The following is a 17,559-nucleotide window of genomic DNA, read 5'->3' as shown; positions in this document are numbered from 1 at the left end:
CAGGAGGAGGGCAATCCTGAAGAACCAGAATGATGTATATATATCAAGAACTATGCCAAGTTCATCAAAACCCACCTCAGGATAACCTAAAGATTTTGAAATTATGAAAGGTTTTGACTTCTCCTGGCTCGCTGTGGCTTTTTATTTAGCCACAGCGCTAGGAGTGGTGATCACTGAAAACACAATTTCAATTAATCCAGTCAACCTTGCAATAGGTGACCTTCATGTCCTTCCAGGAGTGTATTACTCTATTGTGAACAACGCACTTACTTCCCTTACGGGCAGCTTGAATAACCAGGGAGCATTCTATGTCACCTCGGCTAATGGTTTAGCTGCATCCGTTTCGATTGTTTCCGGATCAATCCGGAATTCTGGCCTTCTTGCTTTTAACTCCTCGCGTGCCAGCGTTGTGAGTGCCTATAATTTGAACTCAATTGGGGTGTTCAATAACACTGGTAACATGTGGTTTGGAATTAGCGGTTTTGCAATTGCTCCAATCAATCTTGGTTCCACTACCAACTGGGAGAATACTGGAAGAATTCATCTTACCCAGGCTAGAGGAATCTCTTCCGATGTAAGAATTACTCAGACATTTGGGAGAGTGGATAACCATGGTACTGTTTGTCTCACCAATATGAACTGGATCCAGTCGACTTCTATAGAGGGAAACGGTTGTATCAATGTTGGAGATCTGGCTAGACTTCAGCTCCAGCTTGATCCTTGGGATGTCTCCTCAAATCAAACCATCTTTCTTTCACGCTCGAATTCTCTCTTGTCTGTGGCTGGATTGTCAACTGGTCTCACCGGAACGAAGACGTACCTTGTGAGAGGTTTTGGTGGTGGAAATCAGATCAGAATCAATCTCGGTTTCGATTCTTGGAGCTATTCGAATAATGTGTTGACCCTTTCCTTTTTCTTCGGTGTGTTCAGATTAGGGTTTAACATTGGTCCTGGGTATCTGAGATCCGGCTTCTCGACCAACGGTCTCGGAAATAGTGGTACTCGAATCTCTTACAACAACCCATACTTCAGAGATATTCCTGACATATGCCGCTGTGAAGACTTCCCTGAACCCCCCATCGATCCTGACGACCCTTCAGCTACAGTTTCTATCTCGGAATCAGATCTGTTTCCCACAACAACATGGACCACAACCGATGAGGATGGTAACACTATAACAGATTCCGGAATAGAAATACCAACTACTGATGAGGACGGCGACCCAACTACTTCTACTTCAACCATCGAAACACCAGCAGACCCTTCAGATCCGGTCACCACGACTTGGACCCACACTGATGAGGATGGAAACCCAACCACGGATTCTGGTGTTGTTATTGAGACCACCGACGAGGATGGTAATGACATTACATCAACGTCGACTTTCCCTCCAACGACACCAACTGATCCTTCAGATCCTGTGCCCACGACGTGGACTCACACTGACGAAGATGGCGAGCCAACCACTGATTCTGGTATCGTCATCACCACTACCGATGAGGATGGAAACGAGATTACGTCAACATCGACTTTCCCACCTACCACACCAACTGATCCAAGTGAACCAATCACGACGACTTGGACTCACACTGATGAGGACGGTAATCCAACCACGGATTCTGGTGTGGTAATTGAGACTACTGATGAGGATGGCAACTTGGTTACTACCACATCTACGTTCCCTCCAACGACGCCAACTGATCCTTCCGATCCTGTGACCACGACTTGGACTCATACTGACGAAGATGGTAACCCAACCACGGATTCCGGTGTTGTCATTGAGACAACTGACGAGGATGGAAACTCCATAACCACCACATCAACGTTCCCTCCAACTACCCCAACCGAACCGGGTGAACCAATCACGACAACGTGGACCCACACTGATGAGGATGGCGAGCCAACTACTGATTCTGGTGTTATTATTGAAACAACCGATGAGGACGGAAACGAGATCACGTCAACATCGACTTTCCCACCAACGACGCCAACTGATCCATCAGATCCTGTTACGACAACGTGGACTCATACTGATGAAGATGGTAATCCAACCACGGACTCCGGTGTCGTGATCGAAACGACCGATGAGGATGGTAACTCCATAACCACCACATCGACTTTCCTACCAACCACACCAACTGATCCATCAGACCCTGTGACCACGACTTGGACTCATACTGATGAAGATGGTAATCCAACCACGGACTCCGGTGTCGTGATCGAAACGACCGATGAGGATGGTAACTCCATAACCACCACATCGACTTTCCCACCAACCACACCAACTGATCCATCAGACCCTGTGACCACGACTTGGACCCACACTGATGAGGATGGAAACCCAACGACAGACTCTGGAATTGTGATTGAGACAACGGACGAAGATGGTAACGAGATTACATCAACATCGACTTTCCCTCCAACGACACCAACTGATCCTTCCGATCCTGTGACGACAACTTGGACTCATACCGACGAGGATGGAAACCCAACGACAGACTCCGGTGTTGTGATCGAAACGACTGATGAGGATGGAAATGAGGTTACATCAACATCAACATTCCCACCAACGACACCATCTGATCCAAGCGAGCCAATCACCACGACGTGGACGCACACCGACGAGGATGGTAACCCAACGACGGATTCTGGAGTTGTGATCGAAACGACTGACGAGGATGGCAACTTGGTGACTACCACATCAACGTTCCCATCAACGACGCCAACTGAGCCCGCTGAACCGATCACAACAACTTGGACCCACACTGACGAGGATGGCAACCCAACAACGGATTCTGGTGTTGTTATTGAAACCACCGACGAGGATGGTAACGAGATCACCACTACGTCGACCTTCCCTCCAACGACGCCAACTGATCCTTCAGACCCAGTGACCACGACGTGGACTCATACTGATGAGGACGGTAATCCAACTACGGATTCTGGTGTGGTAATTGAGACTACTGATGAAGAAGGTAACTCCATTACAACAACGTCGACCTTCCCTCCAACCACACCAACGGATCCAAGTGAGCCAATCACGACAACGTGGACTCATACTGATGAGGATGGTAACCCAACCACGGATTCTGGTGTCGTCATCGAAACAACTGATGAAGAAGGTAACTCCATTACAACAACGTCGACCTTCCCTCCAACCACACCGACTGATCCTTCAGATCCGGTTACAACAACGTGGACCCACACTGACGAAGATGGCAACCCAACAACGGATTCTGGTGTTGTTATTGAGACCACCGACGAGAATGGTAACGAGATCACCACTACCTCAACGTTCCCACCAACAACACCAACCGAGCCGGGTGAGCCAATCACCACGACGTGGACCCACACTGATGAGGATGGTAACCCAACCACGGATTCTGGCGTCGTCATCGAGACTACTGACGAGGACGGTAACTCCATTACCACCACATCGACATTCCCTCCAACTACCCCAACGGATCCAAGTGAGCCAATTACGACAACCTGGACTCATACTGACGAGGATGGCAACCCAACAACGGATTCTGGTGTTGTCATTGAGACCACCGACGAGGATGGAAATGAGATTACCACTACCTCGACGTTCCCACCAACAACACCAACTGATCCTTCAGACCCTGTGACAACAACTTGGACCCACACCGACGAGGATGGCAACCCAACGACAGACTCTGGTGTTATTATTGAGACAACCGATGAGGATGGTAATTTGGTGACTACCACATCAACATTCCCACCAACGACAACTGATCCTTCAGATCCTGTCACAACGACTTGGACCCACACCGACGAGGATGGCAACCCAACCACCGATTCTGGTGTTGTGATCGAGACAACGGACGAAGATGGTAATGAGATCACTTCAACTTCAACATTCCCTCCAACAACGCCAACGGATCCAAGTGAGCCAATTACGACGACTTGGACCCACACTGATGAGGATGGTAACCCAACCACGGATTCTGGTATCGTTATCGAGACAACCGATGAGGATGGCAATGAGATCACTTCAACTTCAACCTTCCCTCCAACAACGCCAACGGATCCAATCACCACAACATGGACCCACACTGATGAGGATGGCGAGCCAACCACCGATTCTGGAATCGTCATTACCACTACCGACGAGGACGGAAACGAGATCACGTCAACATCGACTTTCCCACCAACGACGCCAACTGATCCATCAGACCCTGTGACCACGACGTGGACACACACTGATGAGGACGGTAATCCAACCACGGATTCTGGTGTTGTGATCGAGACAACGGACGAAGATGGTAATGAGATCACCACCACATCAACGTTCCCACCAACGACGCCAACGGATCCATCAGATCCTGTGACGACGACTTGGACTCACACTGACGAAGATGGCAACCCAACAACGGATTCTGGTGTCGTCATTGAGACAACCGATGAGGATGGCAACGAGATCACCACCACATCGACTTTCCCTCCAACTACACCAACGGATCCAAGTGAGCCAATTACGACAACCTGGACTCATACCGACGAGGATGGAAACCCAACCACAGACTCTGGTGTTGTCATTGAGACCACCGACGAGGATGGAAATGAGATTACCACTACCTCGACGTTCCCACCAACAACACCAACTGATCCTTCAGACCCTGTGACAACAACTTGGACTCACACTGACGAAGATGGCAACCCAACCACGGATTCTGGTATCGTTATCGAGACAACTGATGAAGATGGTAACTCGATCACTTCCACGTCGACCTTCCCTCCAACCACACCAACCGAACCGGGTGAACCAATCACGACAACTTGGACCCACACTGATGAGGACGGCAATCCAACGACAGACTCTGGTGTGGTAATTGAGACTACTGACGAGGATGGAAATGAGGTTACATCAACATCAACGTTCCCACCAACGACGCCAACCGATCCAAGTGAGCCAATCACGACAACTTGGACTCATACTGACGAGGACGGTAACCCAACCACAGATTCTGGTGTTGTTATTGAGACCACCGACGAGGATGGAAATGAGATTACCACTACCTCGACGTTCCCTCCAACGACGCCAACTGATCCTTCAGATCCTGTGACAACGACGTGGACTCACACCGACGAGGATGGTAACCCAACGACAGACTCTGGTGTCGTTATTGAGACTACGGATGAAGATGGCAACTTGGTTACTACCACGTCGACCTTCCCTCCAACGACGCCAACGGATCCAAGCGAGCCAATCACCACGACGTGGACTCATACTGATGAAGATGGTAATCCAACCACGGACTCTGGTATCGTCATCGAAACGACTGATGAGGATGGAAATGAGACTACCTTAACGTCCACGTTCCCTCCAACGACGCCAACGGATCCAAGTGAGCCAATCACGACAACGTGGACCCACACTGATGCGGATGGTAACCCAACCACCGATTCTGGTATCGTTATCGAGACAACCGATGAGGATGGCAATGAGATCACTTCAACTTCAACGTTCCCTCCAACGACGCCAACTGAACCTTCAGACCCTGTGACCACGACTTGGACTCATACTGACGAGGATGGTAACCCAACCACGGATTCTGGAATTGTGATTGAGACCACCGACGAGGATGGAAATGAGATTACCACTACCTCGACGTTCCCTCCAACGACGCCAACTGATCCTTCAGACCCTGTGACGACGACGTGGACTCATACTGATGAGGATGGCGAGCCAACCACTGATTCTGGAATCGTCATCACCACTACCGATGAGGATGGTAACGAGATCACGTCAACATCGACTTTCCCACCAACGACGCCAACTGATCCTTCAGGTCCTGTGACCACGACGTGGACTCATACTGACGAGGATGGTAACCCAACCACTGATTCTGGTATCGTTATCGAGACAACTGATGAGGATGGCAACGAGATCACTACCACATCAACGTTCCCTCCAACAACCCCTACTGAACCAGGTGAGCCAATAACGACAACTTGGACCCATACGGACGAAGACGGCAAACCGACTACGGGGTCTGGCGTTGTCATCGAAACCACAGATGAGGACGGAAACTTGATCACCACAACGTCAGTTTTGCCAGACATGACGAGTTTTACCTCTGTCTGGACCACCACAGGCTCTGATGGAGAGGATATCACCAAGTCCGATATTATCATAGTCACAACTGATTCGGATGGTGAATTGACGACCAGTACCGTTGGTGAGGATGATCCATCGGAAGATTTGACTACTTTCACCACAAAGCGCACTTCAACTGCTACCGATGGTTTCGTAACCACGAAGACTGATACAGTCATTGTGACAACCTGTCCTGATGGCTCATTGACCACAAGCACCTTAGACCACCCAGGTGAGAAGACCAGCTACACGTCGATTTATACGACGACCGATAAAGACGGTGCTGATGTCACAAGCTCTGCCATGGTTATCATCACCACTGATTCTGATGGATCTCCCACGACACAAACGTCACAGTTGTTCCCTGAAACGACCTCCACGGTGACCAAGACCGACAGCGATGGTCATGTTGTCACGAAAACCATCGTGATCTGCGAGACTACAGATGAGGAAGGTGAGTTGGTGACCACAACTTCGACTCGCCCAGACTTCACGACATTTGTGTCACACGAAGAGGACGGCGATGAGAAGACTGTCACAGCGACGGTCATCAAGACCGTCATTCACGGTGTAACCACCACTTACACCTCAATCTGTCCAGATAAGAGCACGTCAATTACGTCCACGTTCAAGACTACCAAGGATGATGGCAAGGTGGAGACTTCCCTTGTTGTTGTGGGCGAAGATTCTGATGGACACACCAGCACTTATACTGTACCAGCCACAACTGATCGGGAGGATGAAGAGGTACCATCCGAACCAACCTCGGATGGTGATGCTCCTCCACCAGTTTCAGACGAGACTGCCGTCGATGAGGTGCCCACAGAGGAAACTTCTGCCTCTGAAACGCCTGAAGATGACACAACTGAAGATGAACCATCGTTTGAAGGCGCTGGATCGCGTCCTAACCTTGGAGCTGCTTTGTTGATTCCCGTGGGACTTTTTGTGCTTTTCTAGATTGAGTGACAATTGTTCGAAGGATAATTTGACCTTTTCTGCATCGAGAGGCATTGAATTGTACTCTCTTGACTTTGGCAAGCTGGCTTGCCCTTTTCGATAAATGGATATAGTTATATGATATATGAATCTTGATAAAGCAAGTAGCAAGGGACTAGTAGCAAGGACCAGTAGCAAGTCACTAAACTTCGTTTGAATCCATCCTTTTCATCATACACTTGTCTTTGTTGATTGATCACTTGGTGGAGTACTGGAGTAGTTAAGGAAGAAAAGACGCGTAAGTTCTTGATTATCTCAAAATATCGCGAACTGTCATCATAAAACCATCCAAACTCATTCCATGTATTAATTGCAAACTGAACAAATGAAACTACAAAAATACAAGAATCAATATATTGAAGAATAAAACCCTCGATAAATTTGGAAGGAGCACAGATCAGAGCTCAATGGCTGAAATCGATTAGCTGGTGATCCTACAACATGCAACCTTACATTCCTACCAAGATGCTACTGAATCGCTAAACTTCACCATATTTCAAATTAGACCAACAAACTTTCACCCGCTTACTTAACTTCAAATCTACATTCAAAAACTAAAAGTCTGTCTTTCAGTGCCATCACACTGATAAGGGGTATGCGGCTCAAGCGGCTGCGAATACATCCATACATTCGATCCACACTTATCTGATTCTACTACACTTATTCCTTACGATGGAAAAAGCACCAACAACAAGAACCTATAAAATCCCATCCTGGGTCGGTTTCATCATAATAATCGTTATTGTCCTTCTCAACCAGTCCCATGAAATTGACCCAAGGGAGGCGGTCTTGAAGGCCTTGGAAACCAACCAAGCACGCAATTGGTCTCAGATATACACAGCAGAAAAGCACCTAGCAGGTACGAACTATGGTTTGGTAGAGTTTACTCAAAAGAAGTTCGCCGAATACGGAGCCCGAGCTTCTGTTGATGAATACGAGGTGCTTTTGAGCTACCCTGAGAGCCATTCCTTGAAACTCTTGGATAAAGAGGGCAATGTGAAGTACACTGCTCCATTGAAAGAAGATGAGCTAGAGGAGGATCCCACCTCCTTGAACGATACGATTCCGACGTTCTTGGGCTTCGCTGCAAACGGCAATGTCACCGCAGAGTACGTGTATGTGAACTATGGGACTAAAAGTGACTTTTCTTGGCTCAGCGAACAAGGCGTCGATGTCAAGGGAAAGATCGTGGTGGCACGGTACGGCGCGATCAATCGCGGTCTAAAAGTTCAATTCGCCCAGGACAATGGTGCTGTTGGTGTTTTGATTTATACCGACCCCGGCGATGATGGGGAGATTACCTCCGCCAATGGCTATGAACAATACCCAAAGGGACCTGCAAGAGCAGAGTCCTCCGTTCAAAGAGGCAGTGTTATGTTTCTTGGTGGTGTAGGGACAACTCCGGGTGATCCTACAACTCCGGGCTATGCTTCCAAGAAGGGCGCTGAAAGGCAAGACCCTCATAGCTCAATTGGAAAGATCCCTGCACTTCCAATATCCTATAGAGAGGTGACTCCAATTTTGGCAAAATTGAACGGACACGGCACTAAGGGTCCGGCGGACTGGAAGGGCGGTATAAGCGGCGTTGACTATAGCACAGGACCGAATTCGGGAGTGAACCTCAATTTGTACAACAATCAGACCTACAAAATTACGCCTATTTGGAATGTTTACGGTGAGTTCGAAGGTGAAAACAACAACGAGGCAATCTTAATAGGAAACCATCGTGATGCTTGGATTAAAGGTGGCGCTGGCGATCCCAATTCTGGCTCTGCCGTTCTCATCGAAATCGCGAGAGCACTCGGTGAGCTCAAAGATGCTGGATTCAAGTTTAAAAGAACAATTATTTTGCAAAGTTGGGACGGCGAAGAATACGGACTTATTGGCTCAACCGAATTCGGGGAATTTGCTTCTAAGAATCTTCAGAAAAATGTCATAGCGTACATCAACACCGACGTGGCTGTTCAAGGAAAGTCATTGTCTTTGAGTGCATCACCAGTCTTGAATAGGGTATTGAGAAAGGTGGCAAACTGGTTGCCGTATCCGGGCGAAGAAGGCAAGTCACTCTATGACCATTTTGTTGACGAAAAAGGCGACATTATACGAAACATGGGCTCAGGATCTGATTACACAGTGTTCCTTGAGCATCTTGGTATACCATCTGCAGATGTATCTTTCAAGTCCGGCAAGAAGGACCCAATCTACCACTATCACTCAAACTATGATTCATTTCATTGGATGAACGTTTTTGGAGACAAGGACTTTGTGTTCCATAATTTGGCTGCAAAATATCTCTCCCTTATTGCTTTAGAGCTTTCAACTCACAAGTTGATTGACTTTTCATTGCATGACTACGCGAAAGACTTACAGTTCTATTTCGATTTAGCCAACAACACAATTCCAAAGGATTGGTTTGGCAAGGAAATACCGAAATCATCTATAGCGGAGTTCCTTTCTTGGAACCTCGAGGATAGTTTGGCTGCAAACAGAGCTGCGCAGTTGTATTCCTTTGAGAACGATGCTTATGCGTTCAATGAACTCTTAGAGCCTTATCAGTTTAGGCTCATGCAGAAGATGTTGATGACGGATTCACTGCATCACAAGAGCATCTCGCTTAGGGAACTCGTGGATTATACTGCAAATCAGCTAGAATATCTTGAGAAAAAGGCGTTGCATTTTGATACCATCAGTGAAGTCTTGCAAAAACGATATGAGCGCAGGGAGCAATTGCATTGGTGGCAGAGAATCAAGCTTCATTTCGACATTAGGCGCCAAAACAAACTGCTTCAATACTTTGAGAGGGGCTTTCTCTATGAGGAAGGCCTCCATGAAAGACCTTGGTTTAAGCATATTGTTTTTGCATGTGGTCGCTTCACTGGATACGCTGGCCAAACTTGGCCCGGAATAAGGGAGGCAATTGAGGATGACGATTTTGAGCGGACTGTGAAATGGCTTTGGATTGCTGCCAAGGCGGCAAGACTGGTTGCCACTGGTTTGGAAGTATCGTAACCAACCCAACAAAGGTCAATACGAGAAGCGATTGGGTATGTTTCGCAGTAGTGACAAGTCTCAATCTATCATGTGCTATCGCAGGCCTCTCAAGCTGTGAACGGTGAGGATCGGTTGCGAAGGAGCCTCCAAGGTTACACTTGTCAACGAAGTGGATTGGGAAGAAACTGAGAAGTGTTCAATTGAATGGCAACGGTTACGCCATCAGTGAACGAAGAACATGACTATTACCAGATTTATCGAATTAGGTGGAAAGGGCGGGCCCTACACTCTAGGAAAGCTTTGTATGAAGAAGTGCAAAGCTGGCTTCGGGGAGACTTTTTCCAAAGAGGACGCTACAGACGGATTGACGAATGAAGAGCTCCCAAAACATTATCTCAGAATGATCGGCCTAGACTCCAGCCATTCACAAATCACCAACGTCCTAGCAGCTCAAAATAGCGTGGGGGAGATTCACGACTTTTTCAACTGGCAACCCCTGGTTATTCATTGTTTACAAAACAAACAGAGATTTAGAAGAATAGAGCATCTCAGGAGAATGGGGGTGTTGAACGTGACCACAGGAAGTATGGTGTGCTAAAAGTTCATTCAGGGTGAAATATCACGGTAGTTGAAGCATCACATTCCCAATTGACAAAGCCAGGGGGCATGACGCACCCAACAATTTGTCAGACTCACCCCAAGCTGATAAGGAATTCTGGTGGGTTTTCCACGGAAGTAATGTTGCTGTTGCGCAAACTCCGTGGCTCCCATTGTGTGACTTTAGTAAATTTCCATCCAAGTAAACGAACATTGTCTTCTATCCCTTGTGCGACAAGGTGAATGGGGGAATGCTAGTGCATTGTTTTGTCAATGAAAAGCCACCAAAGTGAAGTTTTGTGCACGAAAATCTCCATTTATTCATCACATTACACCGAACATGTTTAGCAATAGAGGATCAGCCTCGCGTTCGCTAAACACTAAACGAAGGCTTAGGCATTGCCTCTGCAAAAGCGTGTACTTTCTGTCCGCAAATAAAAATAGCCGGAGAATGCCAAGCTGTTTTCGGCGAATTTTTAAAAAAGGGAGGAAAATCATTCTCCTCATGAACAGCGCCGCACCATCCGGACGGAAATTGGCTCTAAATTCTCTAGTGGTAGATCGCGCAGGTGCTCCTAACAGTAGGACCCTGAAACGCGAACCCAGATGGTCTACAAAACGCCCTAAAACGGTAGGAAAAGAGGAACGGCGATAATGGAAAAGCTGAACAAATGGGAGTTTTGAAAAACTCAAAACAAACAAGTCCCAATTTTTCAAATACACCCCAGGGCAACTTCTCCCGAGTTCTGACGCATCTAGGGTCCTAGGGAAAAAACATCACGGAAAGTGTATGCACCACCGACGCACCGACCATTTCGCATGCGATAATCGATTACATGATGCATTTTAGATCTCTTTGTTCAGCCTCCCCTCAGCCTCATAGACCGTGGTTGAGAGAGTTTGCTCTTTCGACCTGGAAAATTTGAAAAAAATCCATAAATCCGTAATACGGCGTGAATAATGGACTAGGAACAGAGAAGTCAACCCTCTCAGGGAGCAAAACAAATACCAGAAACAATATTCCATTCGGCGGCCTTTCAACGCCGCCCATGGTGCCTGTCTAGACCTGTATAATGGCGGTTGCTACCCGTGTCATTCGGCTGACCGAATGAACATTTTCGAATTTGATAATGAACATTCCTGTTTCGGAAAGCCGGTGTCCGAATTCTGAAAACCTGGCGAAACATGCTCATGCACAGACCATGAGTGAATCGAGGGGGCCTCAACCGAAATAAACATGTTGATGCGGGAAAGCAGTCAGGGCTCGAACTGGTGAGAGGTTGTGAGTTTTGTGTTTTCGCCAAATCCGGCAAAACTTTCTTTGCGTTAAACCGAGTGGCTTTCGTTGCCCGCTTATGTGGGTAAGAAGGCTTTTGGCTCAACTAAACGCTCCAAATTTTGAAAAAGCATCTTTAAGCCCCTTCGCTGGAATCAACACTGGGTCTTCCGTCCGTAAAGGGGCCCGCAGACTCCGATAACAATACGAACAGAACATTTAGTATGCTTCGCAACAATGGGGCTTTAGTTCTAGATCGGGACTCATAATGGTCCACGCTAAGTCGTGCAGCATAGAGATTTCTCGGTAGCCAAGCTTATTCTTACGTGAATTGTGTTCTGGATCTGCTAGCGGCCTGAAACCACCAAAGCAAGCAGAACAAGTGACAAACCATGAATAGGTCTGATTCGCGTCCAAATTCAAGCACTGGTTTTGTTACCTGGGAATGCTGCAAGTCCACCATTGCAGTATTATTTACGGTTTTTCACTGGGAGGGTGTTTCAAGGATATCTGCCCCGTAAGAAGCATTAACGGGGCATATTCGGAAAGACGAAACGAGTGAAGCGGCTCACTTGCTGTACGATCCTTCTGATCGTTCTAAATTTGGATGCAAGAAAACCAATCTAATACGGATTTTGATGCGCAAGGAATCCCGGAATGCTCGATATACTGCCGATTGACTTGCAGCCAAGGACCGTGGGGAGAGCGGGCAAGCTCATATTTGGAAAACAATACGATCAATTGTCCGACCTTGCTTATACCAAAATATCAGACTGTCCAGAGAGCAGAAAACAATCAGGAAGATTGTTTTGAGCGTGGTTGACAACACGAGGGAGAGAAATCCGTTCGAGAGGTATAAAGTTGCAGCCATTTGGACTAGAGCTGGTTCTACTTTTTATTTTTTATCTCTTAGCATCAAACAAAAAAGACCATCGTCATGAAAAGCTTTAGTTTCTCATGGCTCTCTGTGGCCTTATTAGCGACTAAGACGCTAGGAAGGGTGATTGAAGAGGACACCGTCGAAGTCGACCCAGTCAACCTCGACATTGGTGATCTTACCATCATGCCTGGAGTGCACTACTCGATCGTGAATAATGCAGTGACATCGATCACCGGAAGCTTGGACAATCAAGGTGGATTTTTCGTGACTTCGCTTGATACAAGTTTGACCGCCTCTGTTTCGCTTGTTTCGGGCTCCATTCTCAATTCCGGAGAGCTTGCCTTCAATTCCTCCCGCTCGTTGCAGTCGAGCTCCTACAACTTGAACGCCGTTGGTGATTTCATCAACACCGGTGACATGTGGTTTGGAATCAGTGGATTTGCGTTGGCTCCAATTAACCTTGGCTCTACCACCAACTGGCAGAACCACGGAAGAGTCCATTTTGTCCAGGCTGACGAGACCTCCTCGGATGTCAGAATTAACCTGGCGGCTGGCCTGATTCTCAACGAAGGTACTATTTGCGCTACAAACATGAACTGGATCCAGACTGCCTCTGTGAACGGAACTGGATGTATCAATGTCGGCGAAGATGCCAGATTCCAGGCCAACATCGACCCTTACGAAGTTTCCACCAGCCAGACCATCTACCTTGCTTCTTCTGACTCCGTTTTGGGTGTTGCCGGCTTGTCTGGCTCTCTTACGGGCGACAGAACCTTCACTGTGGTTGGTTTCGGTGGCGGAAACGTCATCAGAATTGACCTTGGTTTCGACAACTGGAACTACGCCGACGGCGTGTTGACGCTTTCCTTCTTCTTGGGTGTTTTCAGTCTTGACTTCAACATTGGTGAAGGCTACGACACCGCCCAATTCTCCACCAACAGTATCGGTGACACCGGTACCGAGATTGTCTACAACCTTCCATACGAGGGCGAAGCTCCCGACATCTGTATGTGTGAGGACTTCCCTGAACCACCTTTGGAGGAGGAGCCCCACACTACCACCTGGACTACCACCGATGCCGATGGCGAGCCCACTACTGACTCTGGTGTTGTGATTCCAACTACCGATGAGGACGGAAGCCTAACTACCACCACTTCCACTTTCCCACCTGAGGAAACCGATGACGAACCCACCGACGAGTACACCACCACCTGGACTACTACTGACGAGGACGGTGAGCCTACCACGGATTCTGGTGTGGTTATTCCAACTACTGATGAAGATGGAGCTCCTACTACCACAACCTCGACTTTCCCTCCTGAGGAAACCGACGATGTCACTGACGAGTACACCACCACCTGGACGACTACTGACGAAGATGGAGAGCCCACCACCGACTCAGGTGTGGTTATTCCTACCACTGATGAAGACGGCGCTCCTTCTACCACGACTTCGACTTTCCCACCAGACCCTACCGAGGACCCAGATGAAGAGCCCCAGCCTACCACCTGGACCACCACTGGAGACGATGGAGAACCAACCACAGACTCGGGAATTGTGATCACCACCACGGACGAGGACGGCCAGGAGACCACTTCCACCTCCACCTTCCCTCCAGACGACATCACCGATGAACCAGACTACACCACCACCTGGACTACCACCGATGCGGACGGAGGGCCTACTACTGACTCTGGCGTGGTGATTACCACGACTGACGAGGACGGAAACCCCACCACCTCCACCTCTACGTTCCCTCCTGACCCTACTGACGACCCAGATGGCGAGCCTACTACCTGGACTACCACAGATGCCGATGGTGAGCCTACGACCGACTCTGGTATCGTTATCACCACAACAGACGAGGATGGACAGCCTACAACGTCTACTTCGACTTTCCCTCCAGACGAGACTGACGATGTTGACGGTGAGCCAACCACCTGGACCACTACTGACGCAGACGGTGAGCCTACGACTGACTCTGGTATTATCATCACCACCACAGATGAGGACGGACAACCCACAACATCTACGTCCACCTTCCCACCGGATTTGACCGATGAAGAAGATGCCGAGCCAACCACATGGACCACTACCGATGCCGATGGAGAACCAACCACGGACTCTGGAATTATCATCACCACCACGGACGCCGACGGAGAGCCAACCACCTCTACCTCGACCTTCCCTCCAGATGAGACTGACGACGTTGACGGTGAACCAACTACCTGGACTACCACCGACGCTGACGGAGAACCCACCACCGACTCCGGCATCATCATCACCACTACCGATGAAGATGGCCAGCCCACAACGTCAACTTCCACCTTCCCTCCAGACATCACCGGCGAGCCAACTACCTGGACCACAACCGGAGACGATGGCGAGCCAACCACTGATTCTGGAATCATCATCACCACCACCGATGAGGACGGAAACGAGATCACGACAACCTCGACTTTCCCACCTGACACCACACCAGAACCCACCACCTGGACCACTACTGACGGCGACGGGGACTCCATCACCGAGTCTGGAATCGTGATCACCACCACGGACGAAGACGGAAACGTCATCACCACCACCTCCACCTTCCCTCCATCGGAGCCTACTGACATGACATCTTTCACTTCCACATGGACCACCACGGACGCTGACGGTCAGCCTACCACAGACAGCGGTGTCGTCATTGTGACCACCGACTCTGACGGTTCTTTGACCACCTCGACCTCCCTCTTCGACGACCCTACTCCAACAACCTACACCACCAAGGTCACCACCACCGACGCCGACGGAAAGCCAATCACCACCTCCAAGGTGGCCATTGTGACTACCTGTCCAGACGGCGAGTGGACCACCAAGTACAAGCCTAAGGAGACCACCAAGACGTTGACCAAGACCGACGACAAGGGCGAGGTGATCACCAAGACGGTGATTGTGTGTGAGACCACCGACAAGGACGGCAAGAAGACCACTCTGACTTCGATCTGCCCCGAGACCAAGACGGTTCCGTACACCAAGGACGACGGAGAGGTTGTCACCAAGACCGTCAAGGTGATCAAGACCATCATCAAGGGTAAGGCCACCTCCTACACCAAGGAGGAGGAGGAGAAGACCACCATGTCCAAGGTCGAGTCCACCAAGGACGACGGTGAGGTGATCACCATAGAGGAGATCGTCACGATTACCAAGACCAGAGAGCCTGATGTCACCAAACCCGGTGAGTACCACCCTCCTGCTGAGACCCCTCCAGCTGACAAACCTCCAGCTGACGAGCCTCCAGCTGATGAGCCTCCAGCTGACAAGCCTCCAGCTGAAACCACTGTTGCTGATGAGCTGAAGCCTCCAGGAGAGCCTGCTCCATCGGTCACCACTCCATTTGAGGGCGCTGGTTCGCTCCCTAAGCTTGGAGCCACCTTGTTGCTTCCACTTGGCCTTCTTGCACTTTTCTAAGCAACCCTTACTTTCGTTTCATGGAATAGTCTTTTTAGCTGGCATTGTCTGGCGGTACTAATATTTCCATACCCGGCTTCGCTTTGACATTCTTCATACCCCTTTAGCTTCGATACCCTAATTTCATTCGTTATATTTGATCGATGTAGCCGGTCCTCCTATTGCTTTAGTGCCTTACAAGCTTCAAATTCTAAAAGTCATAGGAAATTGGCCCGAACGTATCACTTGTGTGAGTCACTCGAGAGCCTTTTTCTTCGATTAAATTATAAAAATTCCGGCTGCTAACGTTTTTCGTTCATTGGAGTCAGCTGGCAGCCTCTCCATCCGTTTTGACTGGTTCTTCTTCATCCTTTCCCTCATTCAGCTCCTTCCGTCTAGACCACCAGGACCACGGGTATCCATAGCTCAATGTTCTCCAAAACAAGTAGTCAAGAGCAACACAGATGGCCAGAACAGTGAAGACCTTCTCTTCATCAATATAATCGATATTGTAGATCCAGTAAAGATTGACCATCAAGAAGCCCACGAACCCAGTCAATTGAGGCCCAAACTCGACGAGAGCTGGTCTCTCGCTCGTGCCACGAATATCAGGAAGAAAGAAATAAAACAAAAGACACAGCACGAGACTGTAGCCGAACATCGCAAGATTTTCCCATTCAGGTGGAATGTTTACTCGGCGATTCACCAGTGTCGCTACATCCAATGCGATGAAAGTCAAGATCTCCATTGCATAGCCATTGACCTCGTAAAGCTGATGGATAAGCTGTTTTGCACCAATGAGAGGTAGCAAAGAGAACGGCTGGATGCAGATTGCAATGGTGTAAAGAATGTGAGAGTGGAGGGACCACGAAGTCCTCACGAAAGGAGGCAAGAGTGCCACGAAGCAGAAACCACCAAGAATGGTTCTTTTATTCCCGTAAAAATGTCCAACACAAGCGAAGAAGTCAGAAAGGAAAGTATATGGTACAAAACTTGTGAAAAGCAAGGCGAGTAGTGGGAATTCATGGTAAAAAGGGATGTAAGTCGTGTGTATCATGCCCAGTTCTGGGGACACAACAAGGAACTGGTCAACCCTGGGAAGGTAGACTTTTAACGAGAATAGGGTAGTCGATAAAAGAGCCAAGACCACGGGTTTGTTGATAGTAGGCTCTTTTGAGGAATCATCCAGCCGTTTTTCTTCAATCGCCATATTGCAAAAAAGTGAGTAGTAGTGAGTCAAACCCTTTTGCATGCAGCAAAAACTGC

The 17,559-nt window shown here is 48.6% G+C and overlaps 4 protein-coding genes across 4 annotated transcripts; 3 read left to right on the top strand and 1 right to left on the bottom strand.

Moving 5' to 3' along the window:
- Positions 1 to 224: 224 nt before the first annotated feature.
- C7M61_001353 (uncharacterized protein) lies at positions 225 to 7,078 on the top strand (the record flags this gene model as incomplete). The annotated part of the gene is made up of 2 exons (XM_024856766.1): positions 225 to 238; positions 286 to 7,078. 2 exons carry the CDS (start codon positions 225 to 227, stop codon positions 7,076 to 7,078), a joined length of 6,807 nt encoding a protein of 2,268 aa, XP_024716365.1.
- A 711-nt stretch (positions 7,079 to 7,789) lies between these two features.
- On the top strand, positions 7,790 to 10,126 carry C7M61_001352 (M28 family metallopeptidase; the record flags this gene model as incomplete). The annotated part of the gene is made up of 1 exon (XM_024856765.1): positions 7,790 to 10,126. One exon carries the CDS (start codon positions 7,790 to 7,792, stop codon positions 10,124 to 10,126), a length of 2,337 nt encoding a protein of 778 aa, XP_024716364.1.
- A 2,792-nt stretch (positions 10,127 to 12,918) lies between these two features.
- Positions 12,919 to 16,314, top strand: C7M61_001351 (uncharacterized protein; the record flags this gene model as incomplete). The annotated part of the gene is made up of 1 exon (XM_024856764.1): positions 12,919 to 16,314. The coding sequence occupies one exon, from the start codon at positions 12,919 to 12,921 to the stop codon at positions 16,312 to 16,314; it is 3,396 nt and encodes a 1,131-aa protein (XP_024716363.1).
- Positions 16,315 to 16,618: 304 nt separating this feature from the next.
- Positions 16,619 to 17,503, bottom strand: C7M61_001350 (uncharacterized protein; the record flags this gene model as incomplete). Its single annotated transcript, XM_024856763.1, has 1 exon — positions 16,619 to 17,503. One exon carries the CDS (start codon positions 17,501 to 17,503, stop codon positions 16,619 to 16,621), a length of 885 nt encoding a protein of 294 aa, XP_024716362.1.
- Positions 17,504 to 17,559: the final 56 nt, after the last annotated feature.

This window comes from Candidozyma pseudohaemuli, assembly GCF_003013735.1.
Source record: "Candidozyma pseudohaemuli strain B12108 chromosome Unknown scaffold00001, whole genome shotgun sequence".
Classification (NCBI taxonomy): Eukaryota; Fungi; Ascomycota; class Pichiomycetes; order Serinales; family Metschnikowiaceae; genus Candidozyma; species Candidozyma pseudohaemuli.
This window is presented reverse-complemented; position numbering and strand designations above follow the sequence as displayed.